The sequence below is a fragment of the Carassius carassius genome, chromosome 19 (genome assembly GCF_963082965.1).
Source record: "Carassius carassius chromosome 19, fCarCar2.1, whole genome shotgun sequence".
Classification (NCBI taxonomy): Eukaryota; Metazoa; Chordata; class Actinopteri; order Cypriniformes; family Cyprinidae; genus Carassius; species Carassius carassius.
Window position 1 is genome coordinate 31377029 of NC_081773.1, and position 25767 is coordinate 31402795.

The 25767-nt window shown below is 35.9% G+C and overlaps 1 protein-coding gene across 2 annotated transcripts in view; it reads right to left on the minus strand.

Annotated features, from left to right (window-relative positions):
- Nucleotides 1-24137, minus strand: part of LOC132095577 (rho GTPase-activating protein 6-like) — a 39091-nt gene extending 14954 nt beyond the window's left edge. The window contains exons 1-6 of one of the 2 annotated variants that reach the window (XM_059500704.1): nt 23434-24137; nt 10117-10276; nt 9926-9994; nt 2823-3079; nt 640-844; nt 280-335 (exon numbers count right to left, since the gene is read on the minus strand). In XM_059500704.1, the coding sequence (XP_059356687.1) occupies nt 280-335; nt 640-844; nt 2823-3079; nt 9926-9994; nt 10117-10276; nt 23434-23871 (1185 nt within the window). In that variant the 5' untranslated portion in view covers nt 23872-24137. Of the gene's footprint in view, nt 1-279; nt 336-639; nt 845-2822; nt 3080-9925; nt 9995-10116; nt 10277-13586; nt 13732-23433 lie in introns of those variants that run through there. The other variant, XM_059500705.1, reaches the window with a different exon arrangement.
- Between the last annotated feature and the right edge of the window lie 1630 nt (nt 24138-25767).

A 25767-nucleotide genomic window follows, 5' to 3' on the forward strand; every position in this document is an offset into this window, starting at 1 on the left:
CAAAAATAAAATAAAATAACATTTGGGTTTTGGAAATTCCTGTTCTAGATGATGAAATATTTTATGATGAGAAAAATAGACAAAATTAAATAAAATGCCTTTATTTTATATACCTTTACTGAAATATAATAACTGAAATATTATTTGTTTTTACTATTTAATGTAATTTAATTTTCAAAATATGTAGCTTTTTTATGCATTCTGGTTTCCTTTGTCATTCATTACATTTTTTTATATTTAAATATATAGTTTCTAAAACATAAAACATTTGCTTCTCACCTGTCGAACTCTTTTCTTGGAGCTCCCGACCCGGAAAATGCCCACCGTCTGCAGACCTTAACAGCAGCAGAGCAAATAACCGGCACGGTTACATCAACGTCTACACGGAAACAGTCTTAAAACTGTGTTTAGACTACGCTCAGACTAGTCCGACTGTTATTGTGAACTCTGCAGACCCCATGAAATGGAAAAGGAAGCGTTTCTTGTTTTTTTCCCTGTGTAGATGTTTTCTATTGAAACAGGAAGTTGGGGCGGGGCTTATCGAACCATGATGACCTCACACTGAAAGATGTGACCAAAGAAGCACAATTTTGATTTCAGGGGCTCCTTAAAAGACATTTGTATTGAGGTGGCACTGACCATACTTCTGCAGGTGTTGGCAGCAGCTATCCAGCACGCGTGGCACCTGTCTGTAGATGGGGTTCAGGCTGAGCTTGGCGTCGCTCGTCTTCTTCTTCTTCTTCTTCTCGCTGTGTGACTCCACAGGCGTGGAGAGCTGAAGAGCCTCCAGCAGACGAGACTGACTGTCGTCCAGATCAGTGATGCAGTCCACAGACATACCGCCCTGCAGCGGTCAAACACACAAATATAGACACGTCTGTCAGCATTTTTGGCTGAGAAATACAGTTCAAACTATAAAAAACCATTGCATTATTCAGTGTTGGGAAGGTCACTTTGGATGTGAAATAGGTTACAGATTACAAGTTATCCTATTTAAAATCTAATAAGAAGTGTAAGTATTTCAATAGGCAGGGTTATGCTTACAGTAGTATTTTACAATGATTACAGTATAATTTTAAACCACAGCCACCACAATATCAGACTAACTTGGAGATCATTCTGAGGTTAAATACCGATTTAAAACCATAACAAGAAATACAGTAGTTTAGTAGCTATGATACTGTTTTTGAAATCAAATCTTTGCATATAGCTATAACAGAAAACACTGGCATCTAACAATGGAGTGAAAAAACAAAAACAGTCAATGCACATGCCATAAACCAAAATAGAAAAATAAAACAGTTATCGAATATGCATGTGTCATATTCTGTGTCTTAAACTCCTGAAACATTGCTGTCTCATATTGTTGAGCAGTCAGTGCTATTTAAGAAAGATATCAGTTGAACATCATTTAGTTACATGTAATGTAATGTCACTCCCCAACACTAGCATTATTAATAGCATTACTTATCTCCAAAAAAATCCAAGCAAATACATTTTCAACATGCATTAAATCATCATCCCCAGTTGTCATGAATAAACAACGGAAACATTAGTTTTTCCCCCCACAGAGATTTAAAGATTTCTACATAATGAATTATTGATTCCTAAATGTGAGGTCTAATGATGTGTGGCACCATTTTTGGGTCTCAAACAGCACTAAACAAAAGATTACACAGAAAAAGCAACTAAAAGTTTCATATTCATGAATGTAAAGAATGACCCGCTTCATTGCTTCAAAGTCGACTCTTTCTTTTGAGAGACAATAACTTCATACACAGTGCACTTTCAGATTTAAAGCTTTCCAGGATGTTTTCATTCATAGAGCTGTGCTACACACTATATGAAAGCTAATTTTACATAACAGGGGGACTTTAATGATCATTTCAACATTTACTTGTGTAAATATATGCACTTAAGCTAACATGAACTAATGATGAATAGTTGTATTGATTATATAAGATAACTATAGACTATAATTATATACAGCAACAGATGCATTGCTCACTATTTAGTTAATGTTAATTATGCATGTACTACATAACAAATAAGATCCAGTGTTGGGGGTAATGCATTGTAAAGTATCGGGAGTTACAAGATTACTTTTTTCAAATAACTAGTAAAGTAATGCATTACTTTTTAATTTTAATTTAGAGTTAATTTTTCAAAAAAGTTAGGCCAGTTACTTTGTTTCACCATTTATTGACTGACAAAACTCCCGTCGCCATATTGGGGAAATACAGAGGCGTTGTGTGCACTGTGTGAACATGATGTAGTTCTAGACTAAATGTGAATGTGCATTAATTCATCCCACTCACAAAAAAAAAAAAAACTGATTTAGTATTCATCAAAATGAATTAAAATGGTGAAATGCAAACTCAGCATATGATGCAAAACTGCAACAGTTAAATGTTAAATAACACAAATGTATCTAATCTCATTTTATTAACTAATGTCTTTGCTGCTGACCTTGATGCAGTTTAACCATACTGATAAGCAAAAATGACTTTACATAAACTAAAATTAGACGTGAGTTTACCTTTCCTTCAGCCTGAGGTCTATTCATTACACTTTTTGGTGTGAAAGGGTTTAAACATTTGCTAAAAATAGAACTTCTTAAAACAATCAAGTCCTGCTCATATTTTATAAGTAATGCAAAAGTAACGCTAAAGTAATGTAACGCATTACTTTCCACAAACTCTTAACTAGTTACTTTTTCTAGGGAGTAACACAATATTGTAATGCATTGCTTTTAAAAGTAACTTTCCCCAACACTGGTGGGACTTCACTGTAAAGCAGTATGTGTTGAAGTGATACTCTACCCGTCTGCGTGAGCGCAGCGGTGTCTCCGGTGTACCGGGTGTCGTGCACTCGTTGGGCGTCTCGGAGGACGAGCTGAGGGACGAGTTACTGCTGGAGAGTTCCTTGTTGGTGGATCTGCGTCCCGTCAGGTGCAGGAGTGAAGAGACTCGATCCACTGGACCCCGATGCTCCTCCTGCTCCTCCTGGAGCTGCTTGTGACGCCGGTCGTTCACGATCACCTGCGAGAGCGGCACGCCGAACGCCTGAGGATCAGTCTCTGAGAGACAAACACACGCAGATTTACTGCACACATTCACTTCTGCTTCTCTAGTACAGGATTTCACAAAGACCAAATGCTTTCGAAGCTAAAATATTAACTTAAGGTGCACCTGGGGTTTTTAAGTTGATATTTAAATGTTTTAACAACACAAAAGATAAAAGGTGAGATTAAATTAATACGAATGAAAATATGTTTTATTTTGGCTTTATTTCAAAAGTAAAATTGAATTATCTAAAATAAAAAGTAATATTTATTTGTGTGCTTATTTATGTAGCCTTGTTAGTGAAATGTTAACTTAAAACCCCAGGGGGACTTTATGTAAATAAATAAAAATAAGCAAACAAAACAAAAAATGAAACGGTAACAATTTGTCCATTAGATAATGTTAGTTAGTTTATTAACTAACATGAACAAACAATGTACAATACATTAGTGTATTTATTCATCTTAGTTAATGAAAATACAGTTATTCATTGTTAGTTCATGCTAATGCATTAACTAATGTTAACAAGCACAACTTCTGATTTCAATAATGCATTAGTAAATGTTGAAATTAACATCAACTAAGATTAATAAATGCTGTAGAAGGATTGTTCTTGCTAAGATCATGTTAACTAAAGTAGTGAACTAACATTAACTAATGAGACCATTATTCTAAAGTGTTACCAATGAAACGAAACAAACAAAAATATCAAATAAAATAAAATCGTAATATTAAAAAATATATAAAGTACTCTTGAGATTTTTAGTTCATATTTTAATAATTTAGCAACGCATTTGCATGTCCATGCTCCATTTAAATTAATAAAATAAAATAAAATATATGATGTACTTTAAGGATTCCCAAACTTTTTTGGCAGTTTTGTATGTCTTAATATATAAATAATTTCTTGACACATTCGCAGACACTCCTGCATATTTCATATTGCTTAATATATAAAGTAATAAAATGTGGCATATGCAAATATTTTTGTATTGTGGCATTCCACGCTGAACGTATCACACAGAAGTGGTTTAATGCGCAGAGCGTCTCGGACTGTTGTTGTTATTTCTCGGGAGCGTCTGTATTCCAGCACACATTACTGCGCAGCCGCTCAGACAGATCACTGCCATCACACTGCATTCTGGGTCAAAGCACTATATATTAACAACAGAGTGGAGCTATTGGAGATCAAACGTACAGTACGAGAGCACTGTGAACATCTCAAATATTTTGTTCTTCATTTAAACCTATAAATAAATGTTTTAGGATATAAATACGACAATATAATGTAAAAGCAGATTGTGCTCCGTTTCTGAGTGTCTAATCAAACAAGAGTAAATGAGCGTCGTTGATCATGTGACTCTTTGTTCAGATGGACAGAGGTTTTTTCACTGAAGCGCAGGATGATATTTGGAACATGATAAGTGCATAAATTAACATCTGATTATAATATCTACTTAACATTCAATTAAAAATAAACATGATTACTGTGAGGAATCGATTATGCTCTTCTATTCGCTTTGGATTAAAACATGTGCTAAATGCATAAATGTAAATGGTTTATTATTCACCAAGTGGACAAAGTGCTTATATTCTTAAAATAGGTCTATATACTATTTTTGTCTTTTCTGCATTCATGTTCATTTAAACTCTTATTAATTATGATGTTTTTATTATATATATATATTTTTTATATGTCTATAAGGTTTTTAGTTTTATTTATTTTAAAACCAGTCAAAATAAATGAAGTTCTCAAATGTTGCCTTGGAAACTCACTAAAGAAAATAAAAATAATAGTAATAATAATTATATATATATATATATATATATATATATATATATATAATTTCCGTAAGCATTTATTTCAAGTACCATTTTTTTATGTCTTTAGTTTTAGTTTATTTACAGAGAATTTAAGATCAATTTAGGACCTCTATTAAGGCCTGCATGTTTTGTTCTGTATGAAATTGGTTATATACCAGTACATCAATGCATTGTTGTTGATATAATATTAATAATGCGTTTAAAAAAAGGCAATATAATGATTTATGCTCTTATACTTCTCGATATTGAATGCGTTAAATAATATAAATAAGAAATGTAAAAAAAAAATGTATGCATAATAGAGTTTTAATTTTAAACATGCCTGAAACACACTACGACTCTTATTTTGTAAAGTCTACAAATAAGGATGCAACAAGCACATCTGCAGCATGTTAGAATTAGTGCTGTAAAAAAAATTAAATAATCAAAAAAAAAGATTTCCCCTTAAATTAATCACAATTAATTGAATCTAATCTAATCTACAGACAGTATATTTTTTATATTTGTATAATGGCATCTCTATGACTAAAGGCCATGCAGAACATCAGACATGCAGCTCTTTACTATAGGCTACCTATTCTGACCCACTTCAGTTCTCATAGTCTCAAAGGAGTTGAATTGAGTGTGTTAGGTGAGGGACACAGTGCTGGGCTTCTCCAGGACAGTTTGGAAAGCCAATGCAATTCAGAAACAATTTCTTAAACATGACTCGTATAACAACAATGCTGGGCAAGTTACTCTGAAAATGTAATCAAATTACTGATTACTCCTTTTAAAAATAATAATGTACACAATTTGGCAGAAAACCTGTCACAGTCTTCAGCTGGTGTGCCCAGGATGACCACCAAATGACACTGTCTTTCTGTGAGCACATGGTTTATGTTGTGTTTGTTTAGTGCCATGTACTCTCTCTTGTCTATTGTCTTACCCAGCCCATCTTGTTACCTCATTACTGTTTTAGTTGCTCCACCTGTGTTTCTTCCTTTGATTTAATTTGCCCCAGCTGTTTACCTGATTGCCTCTTCTTTAAAGCGCCCTGTGTTTTCTGTTCTGGGCTCTGTTCCGGTTTGTGCCTTTGATGTCTGGCTGCCCTGTATTCAGTTTATGTCTCGTTGTAAGCATGAACATTACTTTGTTTTTTTCACTGGTTTCAGTTGTGCTTTTGTTTATTTTGGAGCGTTATAAATAAAGACTCCTCATGTGCCTACGCTTGAGTCTTTGCCTCTTAGGAGCCGTGACAGTACAAAAGTGTTACATACAGTGTTCCTGTAGCTCAAGTGGTAGAGCATTGCGTTAGCAGCGCAAGGTTGTGGGTTCAATTCCCAGGGAAAACCTGTTGGATAAAAAATGTTAACCAGTATGCACTGTAAGTCGCTTTGGATAAAAGCATCTGCTAAATGTATAAATGTATTTATAAAATTACAAAAGAATTATTTGAAGATTCAGCGGTGATGGGGATTTTTTTTTATACCCAGCTCTCGGACGACCAATGATCCAGACCCCCACCAAGGGCCGCATCCCTGTCCACAAGACAATTGTATCCTGGGGACGTCTTCCATGCAGTCCAAGGGCTAGGGCTTGAGGAAAGTACCCTCATACACCTGTTTTTAGCAGGCCTGGACGAGCCTGTCTACTGGGTGGAGCTGGGGGAGCTAGATGCTGTACTTGGTCATATTGGGAGACGGTTGACCACATCTATTTAAGGGAGGTGGAACTGCTGGAGGGTGCTGGCCACTTCCAGGTTCTTGGGGTCATTCTCTGGACACCTTAAACACGGCGTGGAGGATCCTATGCTGATGTTGGTGAGGGAGGGAATGGTTGCACACGATCCACCCATGGCAGCAGGACCTGCTCCCGATCCTCCCGAGGTGGCGCTGTCTGTTCCCAATCCTCCTGAGGAGGCCAATGAGGCTGCAGGGCAGAAAAAGGTGCAGTGCCACCTCTCAGTAACAGAGGAGGAGGAAGAAGGCTTCATCCATTCTTCAAGGCCTGGAGGCCTTCCCAGATCTGGGTGCCATCCCAGAGCTGCCCAAGCTCCTTGCCCTGCCAGAGCCACCCTTGATGTCAGCTCTACCACAGCTCTTTCCCTCCTTGAGGGAAGCTCCACTCTTGCTGCCTGCCAAGTTACCAGCCCCACCTTGGCCTCCAGCCCTGCCGGTCCCACCCTGGCACCCTTGTTTACCTCGGTCTCCAGACCCTCTTCCACTACATGGGCCTGGCCCTCCATCCCTCCCCCGATCCGCCTCCGTTCCACCTCACTCCAGGCTTCCTATCGTTGGAGCGTCTGGAATCCACTCCTTTAGGGAGGGGTTCTGTCACAGTCTTCAGCTGGTGTGCCCAGGATGGCCACCAAATGCCACTGTCTTTCTGTGAGCACATGGGTTGTGTTGTGTTTGTTTGGTGCCTTGTGCTCTCTCCTGTCTATTGTCTGACCCAGCCCATCTTGTTACCTCATTACTGTTTAAAAAAAAAAAAAAGTGAAAAGTGACATTCAGCCAAGTATGGTGACCCATACTCCGAATTCGTGCTCTGCATTTAACCCATCCAAAGTGCACACACACACACACACACACACACACACCTGGAGCAGTGGGCAGCCATTTATGCTGCATCGCCCAGGGAGCAGTTTGGGGTTCGGTGCCTTGCTCAATGGCACCTAAGTCATGGTATTGCCAGCCCGAGACTAAAACCCACAACCCTAGGGTTACGAGTCAAACACTCTAACCACTAGGCCATGACTACCCCGTGTTTCAGTTGCTCCGCCTGTGTTTCTCCCTTTCTTCTGGACTCCATTCCCCTAAACTCCACTCCCCTGTTCTCTTGTTACCTTATTCTTTGATTTCATTTGCCCCAGCTGTTTACCTGATTGCCTCTTCTTTATAGGCTCCCTGTGTTTTCTGTTCTGGGCTCGTTTGTCTCCCATATGTACAGGCTTGTGCCTTTGATGTCTGGTTGCCTGGTGTTCAGTTTATGTCATGTTGTAAGCATGAATGTTACTCAGGTTTTTCACCTTTGGGGTGGTTTCAGATGTGTTTTTGTTTATTTTGGTGTGTTATAAATTTAGACTCCTCATCTGCCTGCGCTTGAGTCTTCGCCTCTTACAATCTGTGACAATACCAGCAAAGAGCGCTGCATTTATAATATCTTAAAGACATCAACACATTTCTCTTATAACACAAATATATGCATAATGAATCTTTCATAATGTCTACAATTCTTGTGTTATTAAGAGGGTTCATGAGCATGCAAATTTTAGCACTGCATTGCTCAACGCTGCAAACACATGTTATAGCCTAAATAGAAACTCTGCATACACTTGCACCTGTTACAGCCTTAAAGCCACACTATATATAATGTTTCTGCCACTAGAGGACATATTCAGTACAAACAAAGAAGGTTGATGACGATTAGTGTGGAATCATGGGAGTCGTGGTCTTCAGCCAATGCAATCCGACAGAAGTCAAGTCCATGAATGAGCTAATTATTTATTAACGTAGTAGAATGAAGCAGGGTGAGGATGAAAGCTGTCAAAGTGAAACGAGGCCGCTAAACAAGCGTGACACACAGCTCGAAAGCAGGGGAGACTTTATTATGCCACAGTATGCGAGTATGTAAAGCAGCGCTGTTTTATCATACTAGATACGTTTGAAAGTTCTGTTATAATGCTACTCTGTGCGGTCGTCGCCGGTCTATTTAAACACACAACATATTTAAAGTGTCTTTGGTGTTTCCATATGTTTTCTACAAAACTAAACAAGAAATCGAGGGGTTATGATGTAATTGGCAGGTGACACAATGACATTAGTTAAAATTTCTTATTTCTCTGGATTTAGACATTCTTCGAAACATTTGGGATAATGCAAGTACACAAGTCAGCAAAATATATAAGATTGTTCTATTGGTTTTTGGATATTTTAATATAAATAAATCTTTCATATTGTGCCTTTAACCATTTATATTTTATATTAGTTCATGTTGCTTTTGTTCAATAGATGACCACCAATATATTTGTTTAGATATTTTGGTCACACTTTATTTCGATAGTCCACTTAAGACATTCTTCTAACTATATGTGACTTTGTAACTACATGTCAACTAATTCTCATTAATTTGCAACTACATGTCTACTAACTCTCAGTAGACTGTTAGGGTACGTTTAGGGTTAGTATAAGTTGACAATAAGTTGACAAAGAAAGTGTTATAAGATATTAAGCATACAGTCTCCTCTACTAACTGCTAGTTGACATGTAGTTGCAAAGTTACTTACTGTTAGTAGAATGTCTAAAGTGCACTATCAAAATAATGTGTTACCAATATTTTTCCCGTGAATCATTTTACAATCTCTAGATTATAAAACACTGCATTCTGTCAGCAATGTAACGCGGCAGCAACGTATAGAGACCTTGGCTTGTAACTATAATCTAATTACTATATTGAAAATGATAATGCATTAAATTACTAAATGACCAGATACTTGAGGCAGCGATAGTGACCATGACCCAACGCCAAGTAACGACTGCATCCAGAAATGCATGGGTGATACATTGTCTGTAGCAAGATGCAACATTGTCTTTAAGATGCAACCTCATTGCCGACTTGATGTTAAGAGTGACCGACGGAAAGGGAACTACTTCTGTAGTACTGTAAAAATGCTTTGACACAATCTATGGCACTATATAAATAAAGGTGAATTGACTAAATGCACGGAATACATTGATTTTGACTTTAAATGTTGCTCACATTTGATTAAATCATTGCCTTTTGAAGTTTATTAAAAACATTAGACCATATTGTGCCATATTGAACTTTTAGCCCCAATTATAAGATAATTAGGACTGTTATTCACCATTTAAAATATGTAATAGCTTTTATAGTCTTAAAGCATTTCTAGATCTCATTAAGATGTTTAATCCATCACACAAAAGCAGACATATCTAATCGAAGACATCAGCTTTGACCTTTATTTTAAGTGGTCAGCTTGCAGCTTTAACTTCTCGATGTTCAGGAAGACAAATATCTAAAAACCAAATGCATACCTTTGTCTCTCTTTTCCTTCGATAAAGAATCCAGCTTCCTCCTGAGTGACTTTTTCCGCTTCTGACCATCTGGAAAAGACATTGCATACAAAACTTCAGAAACAGAACAGAAAATAACTACAAAAAATTAAGACAATCAGACCAGTGACACTTCAAGATGTCTCTCTTTTTTTATGTGAGTCTCTGTGTACCTTTGGGGATGGTGATCTGGCATCCCAAATCAAAGTCTTTCATCAGTCTGACCAGAGCGACTTCCTGCAGCCGGACTCTCTCCAGCTCCGACAGACTCTGAATGGAAACCGACTGCATGTGGAAATTATGACCGGCTGTTTTCTTACAGGTGAAATCTCCCTATGAAAGATGCAAAATAGACACATAGAAAGAGAAATTCTTTAATCCAGCAGCATCAACAAAATATTACAATATATAAAAATATACACTGTTGAAATAAGTCTCTTTTGCTCAACAATGCTGCATTACAATACATTTAAAAAAAAATTTTATTTAAATTTAAAACAGCTGTTTTCTATGTGATTATATATTTAACTGTAATTTATTTCTGTGATGTGCAGCTGTATTTTCAGCTTCATTCCTCCAGTCTTCAGTGTCACATGATCTTCAGAAATCATGAAAATATGATGATTTACTGCTCAAGAAACATTTCTGATTATTATCAAACATAGTTGTGCTGCTCAGTATTTTTGTGGAAACCGTGATACATTACAATTCAAAAGTCTGAAGAAAGTATTAATTAAAAAATAATAATGATAATACTTTTATCTAGCACTGATGCATTTAATTGATCAGATTTATCATTTTATTTATAACATTTATAATGCAACAAAAGATTTCTATTTCAAAATATATGCTGTTCTTTTAAACTTTCTATTCATCTGTGGATCTTATAAATAAAATGTATCATGGTTTCCACAAAAATATTGGTCAGCACGACTGGGTTCAACATTGATAATAATCAGAAATGTTTCTTGAGCAGTAAATCATCATATTTTCATGATTTCTGAAGATCATGTGACACTGAAGACTGGAGGAATGATGCTGAAAATACAGCGGAGCATCACAGAAATAAATTAGATATTACTATATATTCACAGATAAATCATCTATTTTAAAAACCAATAATATTTCACAATTTGTAATGTATTTTTGATGAAATAAACACAGCCTTAGCGAGCAGAAGAGTATTTTCCCGAAACGTGTAAGAAATGTGTAATTATTCCATATATAATCATGCTGAGAATGTTTCTCATTGGTGCATCTCATTTCAGGATTGTGGATAGATTTTTATTATTTTTTTTATTTGTTAAACAAATATGATTTCAAATATGAAATCACAGGCTTGATGTATGTTTTATAAAGCAGCCTCTGAGCTCACGTCAGGTATCTCAATGGAGAATGAATGGGTGTTCAGCTCCAGTAATCCTGCTCTTGTGCTCTGCTGCCTTTATATTGTGATGTTTGGACAGATACAGTGAATACACACACACAGTGTCTCTACACTCCCTCAGAATAAGCCCAGGTCTCTGTGAACATGCAGTGACAAGCACCGGAGAATTCCTGGCATCTACACAGACCTTCGCCGATCAGCCTAATCTCCTCGGACTTGAGAAATCGAACCCAGACTCTGGCAGGCGCTCGTGTTTTGTTGGTTTGCTTTTACTCCTCTTCGCCTTTTAGGGCTTTCTGGGAATGATCACTCAAGTAAACTTAGCCAGGAGTCTCAGACCGAGTTAGATCAGATTACATGATAGAAAACAACAAATTAGTGATTTTCACAAATCATTTACAACCGGTGTTATGCAATAGAAACCATCTGGCAGGACTATACTTCAAATTAACCTTTTCATTATGAAAACATGCCTTGATTATTTTAACCACAGTTTTTTATACATTTTATGACTTGCATATAACTTATATTTACTACATTTTATACTTGTAAGCTAGCTATAATGGCCATTTGAAATTATTAGTAATTATTTTAAAAATTATTAAATATTTTAAAGTAATTCGTGTATAAATAAGATAATTATTATTGAATAATTATTTAAATAAATAATTATAATATATATATTTTTTTAATACTGGCATTATGTTTCACCATGGTACTTGAAAGGGAAAGTAAATGCTATGTGTTATATAATATTTATTTTGTGCAAGTTTAATATTAAGTGGGAGATTGATTTTTTGATGTTCTTTATTGCTCTATATTCAGCAATTGCTATGCTAATCAAGACATTGTGTTACTAATGAGCCAGTTGGGATTTAACTGAATTAGTTAAATTAAATAAGTTTCCACTACTAAAAATATTGTAGTATTTAATAATTTAATTAGCTGACTGTTAGTTTCACTTTAGTTATTTTAATTTAAGATCAATTAACATGTCCCTTAAGAAAAATAAGTTTATTCAAATGTGCTATTAGTATACTTCTTTTAAACAAAAAAAAAAATAGGAAAGTATGTTTTTAGTTTACTTTTTATGTACTTCTCAGAAATATAATTAAAATGTAATTTAAGTATATTTGACTTATAACTATAAAAATTCTAAATATATTAGCTATACTCCTAGAATATGTGTTTTCATTATTATACAGTAGAGGGCGCTAGTACACATCTTCTGTACAGAATTTCCAAAAAAACACCAGTGAATAAGAAAAAAGAAACACCAGATACTAACACATGTAGTCTAACACGATCATCTGACATGAAACAGCATCAAAACTATAACGTTATGGAATAAAATTACAGATGAAACGGTTATAATTACAGTCAAGCTTTGGGGTGTTGATCGACTCCATCTACGTTTTGATTATTATTCTGAATCCAATTCATAGTCCTTTTTCAGCTTTTTGTTCAAAATGTTATTTCTTTATTTGTTATGAAACACATTAAAGTGTTTAAAAAAAGAATGCATGAAGCTAGAATAAAATGTTTTTGTTCACAAGCTGATGCCCTGTTCTTTCTTTGGATGTTTTGTATGTTCAGATATTCATGTAACAAAATATATACACATCCAAACCTAAATAGGGACATAGTAGTATACATACAGTATGATGTACAGTTCACTTAAAAAACACTTATGAGTATACTTGCAGTATAAAACCACTAAACTAATAGTTTACTGAGACTATACTTCAAAGTGTACAAAGTATTTAATTAGTAAACTATCAGTAAACCTATAAGTTCACTTTTAGTATAATTGCAGTAAAAACGACAAACATAGAGGTAAACTAGTTGTGTACTAAAAGTTTGCTACTGTTATACTTAGATATACTTAAAGTATAGGCCAATTTAGTCCCAAGGAGTATTGAAACAGTAAACTTACAAGTCTACTACTAGAACAATCATATTTGTATACTTGCTACATAAAGTATACTTAAAAAATACTTGAACTTTACTTAAGTATACTTGGTAAAATAAAATTTAAGTATACTACTTTTTCATAAGGGGTATGTGAACAAAATACAAATCTGCCAGGTCTGCTCGCTTACAACTTTGAATTTCTTACTATTGACCTCAAATGTTTTTTTGAGTTTTACCAACTTAGTCGGGTTAACAGTGTGCAGAATCGAATAAAATGTTCTCATTTTAAATGAAGGAAATGAGTCAATTGCATTAAATACATATTAATGAAAACCTACTCACATGGATCCTACATAAAGTAGAATTAACCGATGAATTCAATATTCCTAAATATCGATTTTTAAACATTTGTTGTCGTGTTTTAGATGCTGTCAGTTCATTAATATTACATGTTTGAGCGTCAATGCAAGTAAAAATAAATGCACGAGCAGAATGGGTGGCTTCCGGAACACACTCATATTTAGAAATCACACACACACACACACACACACACTCTTTATCTGTATCGTCCAGCCCTAATGAGCGGTTAGGAAGGAAACAGACTGTGCAGGCAGATACTCACGACCTCTGATTAACCAGCCCGTAAATCTGCCTCGACCAGATTATGCTTTCTTTGATCCATGTTGAAGTGGAAACTGTCAAATGAGTCCAGCCCCAAAGAGGCTTACACCAACAACAATGAGAAATACTGACCCATTTCTAAGGCCTTTCCAACAATTACAGGTGAACTTCATGACATTCATGCATGATCTATTCCTTTAAAACTTTAGTTATTCATGCAGCTATTTTCTTCATGGAATGCATTTCTTTTTTTTAATGCAGTGGTTTACTTTGACTAAGCGCCAAAAATGAAAATGAAAACAAAACGGAAGTCCATATGACTCGGTTGCACGTCTTAAGTCATGTGACTCTTTGTGTGGGAAACAGAATTTTGATCGTTTTCTCTTCTGCTGCAGCTCTCTCCTATTATCATAAAGTAAATACCTCCTATTATGGGTCATTGTGTAGCATATGTGATGTTCAACCGCACTTTTTTTATTTCACTTTTCCGCTCTAGCCAATCTCATAAACTTGGATAACAGGACCACATGCATGCCTAACAGCACAAGTCAAACATCCACTGAGCATTTCCTTCCCAGCTGCAGAAGGTCAACACTCAATCCAAACACTAGCAGTTCCTCGTCTGCTTGCATAATAACCCAGATGAATTAACCCATTGATGTGCACGAGCAAATGCATTAGCTGCCTCAACTCAAAATGAGATCAATAAAACAATCATATATTATTTATTATTCATTTTTTTCTACCGATATATGGTAAACTACCTAATTGAGTCGCTTAATGGTGATGGAAAAAATAGAGATAGGAACAAATTTCAATGCTTTTACTTTATCTTGCAAAGGTATTGTGTTCCCTAAGAAATTTTCCATTCGCTTGTAAAACGTGTGTTTTTTCACTAAGAAACATTGCATTTACTCATAAATAATTGGTGTTCGCTTTTGTATTCTACTAAGAAACTTTGCATCTGTTCCTGCAAAAGTATTGGGCTCATAAAGAAAAGTAACTTTGCATTTGTTAGTGAAACATTTACATTCTTTCACAAAAGTATTGCATTTCGATAATAAATTTAGCATTCTGATAAGAAACTTTGTGTTCCTTCTTGTAAAATATTGCTTTCCCTTCCCATGAGAAACTAACTTAGCATTTGCTTGTGAAACATTTGTGTTCTTTCACAAAAGTATTGCATTCCCCCGAAAAACATTCTGTTTACTTGAACCTGCAAAGGAACTTTGTGTTCGCCTTCACAAAAGTATTGCTTTACACTAAGAAACTTTGTGTTGCCGTGAAAAACTAACTTTGCATTTGATTGCATAACATTTGCATTTTTTGCAAAAGTATTGTTTCACAAAAAAAAAAACATATTCGCACTCAAGGTTTTGCGTTCCATTAAGAAACTATGCAAAAGCATAGTTTTAATTCCCAACTCATATTTCTATCACAAATGTTTTGCATGCGAACTGAACGGTTTTTCTAAAGAAATTGTGTTTGCTAAAGTTTTGCAAGAGAGAGCAAATGCATTGAAATAAAATTGTTTACACTTTACATAAAGCCTTAATGAATTAATTATGCCATGAAATGCACCTTATTATGCATTCTACAATCTCATGAATAATTGTAACCACAGTTAATACATTAAAACGCTTATCTGTATGCAATGAACAATATGGATTTTAAATTTGGTTATAATTGTTTACAACATTTATAATTCATTATTGGTTATATTTATTTACGACATGTATAATTCATTATACATAACGCTTTAAGTAAAGCGTTACCAAAATTTTACCTTCCGCTTTTGTTACCCTCACTCACCATGTTGCACATTTGTTGAACACTTAATTTCAAATGCATGGCAAAAAAGCATTGCAGCTACAGCAGCTTCCACTCTTTTAGAAAGACTTTCATTAGATGTTGGATCATGAATGCAAGGGTTTAAGGTCAGGCATTGACGTTGAGTGATGATGGTTCAGATCAAAGGTGTTCAGATCTGTGTGCAACCCAGCCGAGTCCTTCCAGACTCGACAAATCATTTCTATATGGGCCTCGTATTGTGCAACCTATAAAGCTGACTACAAATATCTTGATGCAACGCCTGGACAGAACACAATGAACACCAAATACAACAGATATTTAGAGGTGTTGCGCCACTGAGGTCAATTCTGCACAGAGAAAGTTCATGTGACTCATGTTATATGAATGAAAAATGACATCAGAACATTAAACGATGGCATTCTTTCTTAAGTACTACACTACACACCCCGCTAACACCTGCACTTCATCATTCTCCGACATAAAATCTCTGCTCTTCCAGACAGCAGACGAGCTCTCCCACTGAAATCCAGAGAAATATCAGCGTACAAGATAACGCTTGTGCACAGATGTGGAATAAAATAAGCCTGGCTTCACATAAGCTGCATTCCAAATCTAGTGTGCAGACAGTTTAAAGAACAGCATTTATTTAAAAGATTTGTAATTCAAATAAATTTTGTTCTTTTGAACTTTCAAAAAAATTACATATATTAAAATATATTACATACATAAAAACATGAAGCAGCAGAATAATCAGAAATGTTTCTTGAGCAAATCAGCATATTTCCATGATTTCTGAAGATCATGTGACACTTAAGACTGGAGGAATGATGCTGAAAATTCAGATTTGCATCACAGAAATAAATTACATATTGAAATCTATTCACATCGAACACAGATATTTTAAATTGTAAAAATATTTCTAAATTTTTACTGTATTTTTTATCAAATGAGTGCAGCCTTTGTGAGCAGAGGAGACTTTCAAAAACACAAAAAAACTATTCAAACTTTTAACGGGTGTGTTTATATAGTGCAGCATTTCTAGCATTTTATAAGATATCAGCAAAAAGAATCTCATATGAAATGTACTGCAGTCATTAACATCCAAGGCATCAACAACACAAAATATAATAGCACAGGTAAGAAAAATGAAAAAAAATGAGCAGGAGGCTTATTTAGTAAAGTATAAAAAAAATATTTAAAAGATATTAAGAAAAAAGTGCAAACACGAGTCGCTTCATCCTTTGGTGCTGTAGTGCCACTCGACGACTGCACACTTACCAGAAATGAAAGCCTCGCTAATCAGCATGAAAGGTGAGCAACAGTTTCACTTGAACAGCTGTCTAACAAGAGATACTTGAGAATCATCAAATAAGCATCACATCTGATGGTAATTTCAGGCTCAGCTGCTCGCCACACGTCTATCCTCCACAACGATTTCACCTGCGCAATCTCGTTTGTATTCATAATTATTCAATCATAACATGTGCTTCTAACACACGTACATTTCCCCCCCCCCAAATTATGCCGTATTACAAATATAAATGCTGATCTAAAAATATACCAACTGAAATGCAGATAGTGAACAAAGAGTTTTCCTGAGACATGAGAAAACTCATTTTCCTGTGGTTTTTCCTCACTCTGGATCAGTTTAGCCATTTTCGTTTTGATAAGAAATAAGAGCTTGGGGATTAGGGGGCTTCTTTGGAGAATATCTTGAGAAAAACAAACAGTGCTGCTTTCTTTCTTAATGTCGTCTTCATGCTACGCTTGAGCCAAAGCATCACGGGAGTCAGCTTCCCATAGGAAAGAAAAAACACGAGTGAGATCTCCCTAGAATCTCAGTTTCTTCTTAACAGCAATGAGATGAGACTTTTTCGTCTGGTTATTCTCATGTGTTTTAAATCTCAACAACCTTTCCAACTACTCAGATTTCCCAAGAAACTAGTATGCAACCAAAAATTTTAGATCTCAAGAAAATTGCATGTCGGTAATTGATTCATTTGTGTCTGTTTTTATTGTAAACTGACAAAAAAAAAATATTATAATTCTAGTCTTTCTATTGCACCAATGGCTGGGAAATGCCAAATGAAATCTATTTCCAGAAGTTTCATGTAAGAATGTCACTTTCACAGACTTCCAGCTCCTGAGACAATGAAGGGTATGAAGGGTGTGTCACTTTCTGTGTGTCTTTTCCTTCAGAACAAGTAAAACAAGATGACACATGCTTTGGGAGGCACTATTGTTTGTATAAATGCTTTGGAATGAAAGGTACATAATGACAAGTGTTATACAAAAAAATATATATATATGCATGAGTCATTGTCCATCCAGATAATTCAGCAGAACATTGAGAAATTAAGAATTTCTTAAAAATTCCATTTTTTTTTATTTTTTTTATTCAAGATGGTTCCATTAATTTGATTAAAAAGATAGTAAAAAAATGTATATTTAAAATAGCTGTTTTGTATGTAGATATCTGTTAAAATGTAATTTATTTCTGAATTTTCAGCATCATTAACATTTCAGAAACATTTCAAATTATTACTAATGTTGAAAACAGTTGCGCTGCCCAATATTTTTGTGGAAACTGTGATACATTTTATTTTTCAAAATACACAGATGAATAGAAAGTTCAAAAGAACAGCATTTATTTGAAATAGAAATCTCTAAAAATGGTTCACAAAAAGTAAAAACCTTCAAACTAAGACATTCTCATCTGTTGCACATTTTATTTGTGTCGGACTAAAATGTTAGATTTGTTTTGTTACTAAAATTCCTCTTTCTGTCAATCAAATTCCAAAAGTACTTGATCAATTCATTTCAAATTCATACTCATGAACTTTCTCCAAGTTGTCTGACTCTTTAACCAAACAAAACTAACAAAACATACAAAGGTACAAAGAGTTCAACTGTTCACAGGAATCTCTTGAACAATCCTGTTTAATAGCTGTGGTGATGTAAGAGAATTAAATATCACTTTATCTTGTCCCCAGTGTTAAACCCCCGACTGGCACAAAGAAACAGGAAGTACCACATTCTGGGTTTCAACATCACTACATGAATCACTGATTCAGTCAGGACACACCCTCACAGAAGAACACATGAAAGTCATACAGTAGCTGCCTGACAACGGAAAAACATCTTCCTCTACCTTATTACAACTCTTTCCAACCAGATTCGAAAGGAAACTGGTGTGGGAAAAATTCAAGATTCAAACAAACTTCTTTTGTTGGCTGTACAGCACTGTTGTAGCTGTTAGCAATGAATGATGCTGGGAAAACTCATATAGCGTGTCATACAAACTCAACACTTTGCAAAAATAAAAAGGAAAAAAAAGTGAGTGATGCTTGTCCATGCAAAATTTGTCACAAAGATGTGATCATGTGCAATCATGAGCAGAAGTGAAAAACAGAACATAAATTTGTGACCCATGCACTCATTACAGGAACAGCTGTCACCATTCATGGGCCTATAGACTAATGCATCTTTATTCAACATTGCAAACATGTGCAAAAACAGACACATCCCTTAAGATGATCAATTCTGTGTTGCAAAAAGAAAAAAGAAAAAACAACAACAAAATATTTGTTGCAACTAGCAGACATAAATCAAGTGCTGCAATCATATTTTTGCACGATAAGGTTATTTCTGCAATCATTATTTGATATATCATTATCTTTATTATTATGTGCACAGCCATGATATGGACCATTTGGTTTAGGAAAAGTGTTGGACTTTCATTTTTCAAATCATACCTCTGTTTTTCCCAAACCATACATGCATCTTTAGAGGACAAAATAAGCCACTTTACCCTCTAAAAGGATTTTAAGAAACATCTATTATAATCAAATTAAGTTAAATTAGTATGTATTTATTAATTTCTTCAGAGAACTTGCATCACATCAGTGTCTCAGCAACGGATCATCTGCAGTGAATGGGTGCCGTCAGAATGAGAGTCCAAACTCATCTGTTTGGAAGAACACTCATCCACATCTTGGATGGCCTGAGAGTGAGCACATTTACATTTTTGTGTGAACTGTTCCTTTAAAACTAGGTGTAAACAGGGCCACAAATCTGCAGTTCGCCCCTGAACATGAACATGTGCTGCACATACGTGTGTGAGAGCAGAAATACACTGAGATGATTGGCAGGAGGAATATAAAAAAGATTAAAGGTTAGGCTGCCACTGATGTTGCAATTGCTTTAATGTAGCTAGAAAATAAAGTTTAAAAAGGTCCAACCTCAGAGGACGAGCTTTTTCCACTCATCTTTCTTGAAAATCAGATGCATGACTTTGGGGATCGGAGATGTTTATCGCATGTTGCAACTGTACTTGTCTGGAGGAGATGCAATAATCTAAACCATCTTAGTGAAAACACTGAAGCACTCACGGTCTCTTACGCTGGATCTGTTCCAACTGAAAACAGCTTAAGGTGAGTCAGACTTCATGAACATGCCCTACATTCACTGGTCTGTGAACGGACCACATGTTCTGCAAAGATCTTGCTATCTACACTCAATAGTGTTGAATCACGGAAACCACAAAAACACTCTGACTTCCATAGAATTATGCATTTCTTAGGGAAACAGGATATTCAAGGAGGAAAAATAGCAAAATAAGGCCAGGAACTTGTTGACTTCAGATATTGCCTAATTTTAGACATTCCCAAGAGACTCTCCATTGGCACTCAACAGTGCAAGCTTGTTTTATTGGTGGTAAAGAATACTGCAAGCTTGAAGATTCACGAAACTATTGAACATGAAAGAAGACCTTAAAAAGACCCCAATGTGCTGTTGTACTCAGTTGACAGTCTCCAGTGGGAAGAACTATTTGCATGGGTAGCGCTGCCAAAGATCAGGTCATGGTGCTTTGCTGTGAGAAATAGAAGCTGAGGCAGACTTCATGTAAACCAGATGTCACTTCACTGAAGAACTACGCTCCCCTCTTACACGGTTTCTTCTAGCACAGTACAAAGACTTACTGCAGACAAGCTATTTGCGACACTAAGTATACGGGACTATAAAAGAACAATATGGGCCTACTGACAAAAAGCTCATTCGGTTTAATTCTTTTCAGTGAATATGAGTGTTCTGCAATTCAGCAAAACAGAAAATAGTGAAAGAACATGACGCTTTCATTGTTCTTTTCCTGTTTCGTTATTCCACAAAAACAGAAAATTCCACAAAAAAAACTTCTCAGTAAAACATAACAGCTAATATTTTAAGCCGAGTCTCAATTTAAGCATTGCACAAGAGCACAGATAAATGCAATTTGACCAAAAATGGGAATTTATATAAAAGCAGCCCAATAAAAGTTGAATGTGGCTGTATTTTAGTGAGATATATCAGCGCACTTTGCCTCGAGATCTAAACATTGTTAAGCTTGTTACTGCAACAGATTCTCTGAAACAGACTGTAACTGGCAAAGAGGTCAAAGGGAAGTAAAGATACACACGTAATACTGTTGTGTCTTGCAAGTTTACTACTTTAAGATGTGTGTTGTCTGTGCAAATGAGCCCTGTGGCTGCTTAAGATAAATTAAAGCATGTATTGCATGCACATAAGGGAAAACATGAATTTACAGCCTACAGATTCCAGACTTTATTGGTTTTCAAATCCAATATTTAGGAATAATTGTGGCCCTACCAATCAAGATTGTAAAAAATAAATAAAAATGCATGCATTTGAGTTGAATGTGGCTAAAACAAAAAGTCTGCATTTCATGCCTGTCAGTTTCATTGTCCAGATAATAGAAAGAGCAGTGCTCTAAAAGACACAGCTGAACTGCTTTATAGGAGGAGCTTTATAAACTCCAGATTCCTGAGAGGTTAGGTAACTGTTACAAAGAGAGCTCCCCTTTGGGCTGCCCAACATAAACATCTACAAATTTGGTGTTTTGGTTTCTCAATATTGTAGTATGGCCACAGTTTGATAAAAAAAAAAGCATGCATTAATTATAAAAAGGTGTTTGTTGATTGGTCTCTAATCGTAGATGCTTTAATAGTGCAATTTCATTAGTTCACATTCCTGATCTTTGCAAAGCTACTTCAAAAAAACAAGCACTTTCACAACACCTTGGTATTTCCTGGCACTTCGGCCATGTGTGAGATTAATGCCACTTTAATTTACTCTGAACATTTAACACATCTTGACAACAGGTTGCACTTTAGAAAGTCCAATTCACTCAATTGCACATTATCTTGTTATAAAAAGAAAGATTGCAAATGCAATTTTTCAATCCGTTGACATTGACAGCAAAAATGCACATCCATGTGGGCCTCCTATTATCTTCATCCCATTGTGCACTTATTGTCATTTTTCCAAATTTTTCAGTGGAATTTAGTGTAAAGTTCAATGGTTTGAGGATAATGCATTTATTAAAGTTAGGATCAGCAGCTAAACCACTGTATGAGCTCAATATCTTCATTTGTCTTTAGGGTAAGTATTTTATATCTGTATTGGATTCTGCAGTGGAGGAAAGCGGACATTCCATGAAGACTTCCCTGCTGTCTGCTGCTGAAACCCTGAGGCTGGCAAGAGTCACGCTAAGTCATCTGTCTTCATCCTACCAGCGCTGTCTGCTGGCTTCTGCCTTCTGTCCACACTCTCTGCGTGTCTGAGCGTCAATCAACCAAACAGAGTCAATGTCGCAGGATTCTTGGTCTCACTCCACTGGTTATCTTCAGCCGACTGCATTAAATTCAAGGCTTTGACGTCAGGCTGTCACTGGAACAACGCACTCCTACCTCAACACACTCCTACAGGTCTATATTTCTTCCCATCCTCTATATGGTCAGTAAGCAAGGGTCACTTGGTGGTTCCATTAATTCACTGTCTCTGTTGTTCTGTGGTGGATCAAACATCACACCTCCGTTTGATCTGCTGAAACCATCAGAACTTTCAAGAAACTTTCCCTTAATTTTACATAAATTGTTTTTGTTCTTCCTTTTCTCTATTTGTGCATTTTATTTCAGTTCTGGTTTCTATGCAAGCTTACTTTTGAAACTTGGCAATGCAGTAGTGCAATCAGTGCTGGCTCCTGTAGGATAACATGATTGTGAAGCTCCTCAGGACAAAACACTTGATAAATGACTGAACATCAACTTAGTCATTCAAAATATTTTGAATTAGAGTTTATGGTACGGTGATCCAGAAATTGCCTTAAAAGTGTCCAATCTCAATGCTGAGACTTGGATGCATGCTTTGTCATGATTATGCATCTGATCAGGCATGGCATACTGCCAAGACTAAGTTAATGAAGATCCAATGCTATGTGTTAACTTGAAAGATAAAAAAACTGCCCATATGCATTCTTTAAATTGTAATACAATTACTGTGGAGTTTACATTTGAGCTCATATTTAATTACAAGACTAAATTAAACATTCATATATCTGGGAAAAAAAACGGTCACACCACATGACCTTTTAAAATGAAATACAACAGACATACAGCTGATTAAAAAGTGGTGAAAAACTTAAAAAGACAGTAAAATAAAATAAATAAATAAATAAATAAATAAATAAACATACTCTTCCTTTAGTAACATAATAAGTCTATCATGCAGTTTATGTGCATTTACTAACAATGCATGAGAGACTCATCCTCGAGGAAGCTGGATGGCCTGACCAGACAAGCCTCGTGATCTATCATTTGCTTTGACGTCTGCAAACTTCTATTCACGCCAAACAGCATCCGTGGCATCAAAACATTCATTTGAGTTTGAAATCTTTATTCTTTTTTATAAATAATCTTACCTCAGATTTACAGATATTGTGCGTAACAGCATCCGACTGAGGCGGCTTTCTTTGAAGCCACTTTCTCGGTGAGAAGATGTTGCTTGAAGCAGAGAGGTGTAGAGATAAATCCCTGGACGCGTTGCGTTTGCCGCTTCTGAAGTCAAAGTGAAGACTGGAGAGCGAAGAAGCGTCTGAAGATGTGGACAGACTCGACGTGGAGAGACGCGGTTTGAGTCTGGGGTCGGCACCGAGGCTCTCCGAGGCGCTTCGGCTCTCCGTGGAGCTCGAGATCCAGCAGGATGATGACCGAGGACCGCTGGCGTCTCCAAGCGTCGCGCTGTTTCTGAGCAGCCCAGAGTCCAAACTGCGCGTCTGCTGCAGTTTCCTCTTCGCGAGGGTTTTAGAGCCAGATGAGGAACACGAGAAGACGCTGTTTAGCAAGCCTTGCGCGGACATCCCTGCGATATGAGACACGGACTGACTTCCCAAACACAAACCCCATGTGAACGAGACGGACTGAACAGCTGCTGGTGTCGGGCTTTCATCCGCCGTTTAATAGAAACAGCGAAAATGTGCTTTAAACACCTCTCACATTCTCGTATCCATCTGTGCTGTTCTTGTCAGCGAGGTTGTTTCCACATTTCAAGCCAAAAAGCGCGTCAGTGAAGTTTCTCAACTACATCTCTGTGAAGGATCCCACCCTCTTCTTCCTCCTCCCTGAGTCTGAGAAACTGAGCTAGACCCTCACACTTCTCACTGATTGACGGTTGAGCTAGAAGTTTTAATGACGTAATAACGTTCAGTGGAATCTAAAAGAATTTTAGAATTTCTGCGCAATTCAAATATTCTTGGCGCGTCTCGCTGAGTTTGCCCAGAGTCTACTAGGTCTATTCTACAGATTTATCAAATAAATAAGTTTGCAAAATATGTGCAGTAGCCTATTTAAATATATATTAAATTGTTGTATTATGACAACATTTATGTATTGTTAGGTAAATAAATGATGAAACATATTTTATATATATATATATATATATATATATATATATATATATATATATATATATATATATATATATATATATATATATATATATGTATGTATGTATGTGTATACTCTGTATATATATATATATATGTATGTGTATATGTGTATACTGGGACTATCTCGAAGTTAGCAAAAGCCTTCAAAAAAACAAACAGCATGAAGTAGCTTACAAGATCATTACTCATATGTTTTATATTGTATTGTTGCATAAGACCAGATGTGCCTAAACTTTTTACTTTGCAGAGCCTAATTCAAAATCGTTTTTTGTCTGTTGAATTGCTTTAGTAAATGGAAAGAAAGCCAATTCTTCTGAATGATTTCCAGTATGAAACACACTAACGGAGTAATGTTGACTGCTTTGCTTGTTCACCGCAGCAGTACAATGGTCTCCAGAGAATACAGTTTCAGAAAATATAAGCTTTGGTCACAATTCTTCAATTCCACACCCAAACGCTGCTTAATTTATCCTTACAGCATGACAGCAATCAGTCCCCAAGGGCTGCACACACACACACACACACACACACACACAAATAAACCATCTTCCCCTTCAGAATAGAACAATCCATCTTAATCTGAATATCATAACACTGCATGACTTCATAACAGCTCAGAACAGTCTTCACAATGGGGAAATAGGATGGATGTGACTGCTGGGGAAGACAAAGAAGAAGAAAATAGAGGTTAAAAACTCCATAGACATAATAAAAGCCATCAAATCTACCCCAAAGAGCCAAGATTTTGCATTAGATCTGCAACATATTATTCCAGAGTTTACATGATACCCCCAGAGCTTCCCGACATGGGGTTATTATCTCATTTTAGCACAGGAAGAAGGATCTCCAAAGACCTCTTTTAAGGTCTGTGAATGTAAACAAATAAGGGTGTAACCGAGAGCATGTCCGAAGGTCTCCATACTGTAAAGATAGATAGATGTGTAAGAAACATCTATGTATGAGTCTTTTATATACAATAGTAATACTTTGATACCAGTGGAGTTATGATAACAACTCTATTATTGCTCGTTCAAGCAGCATTGAATTGTCAGGAATATTCAGACTGAAAGTATACGTGTGTTTTTAAGCACTTTTTAAATTGTTTTGTTCCAAATCTGAATGCATTTTGTTTTTCTGTGAGACACAAAAGATGTTTAAAAGAATGTTGGAATAGTAAACATTCTAAAAATATTAACCGATCTAAAAACTGCATTAAAATATTTGCACTTGTATGCTCCCAAATATATTTTGAGGTCACACAGATTACATTTTGGGAGCATATGCAACAAAAACAGTAACACATTTGAG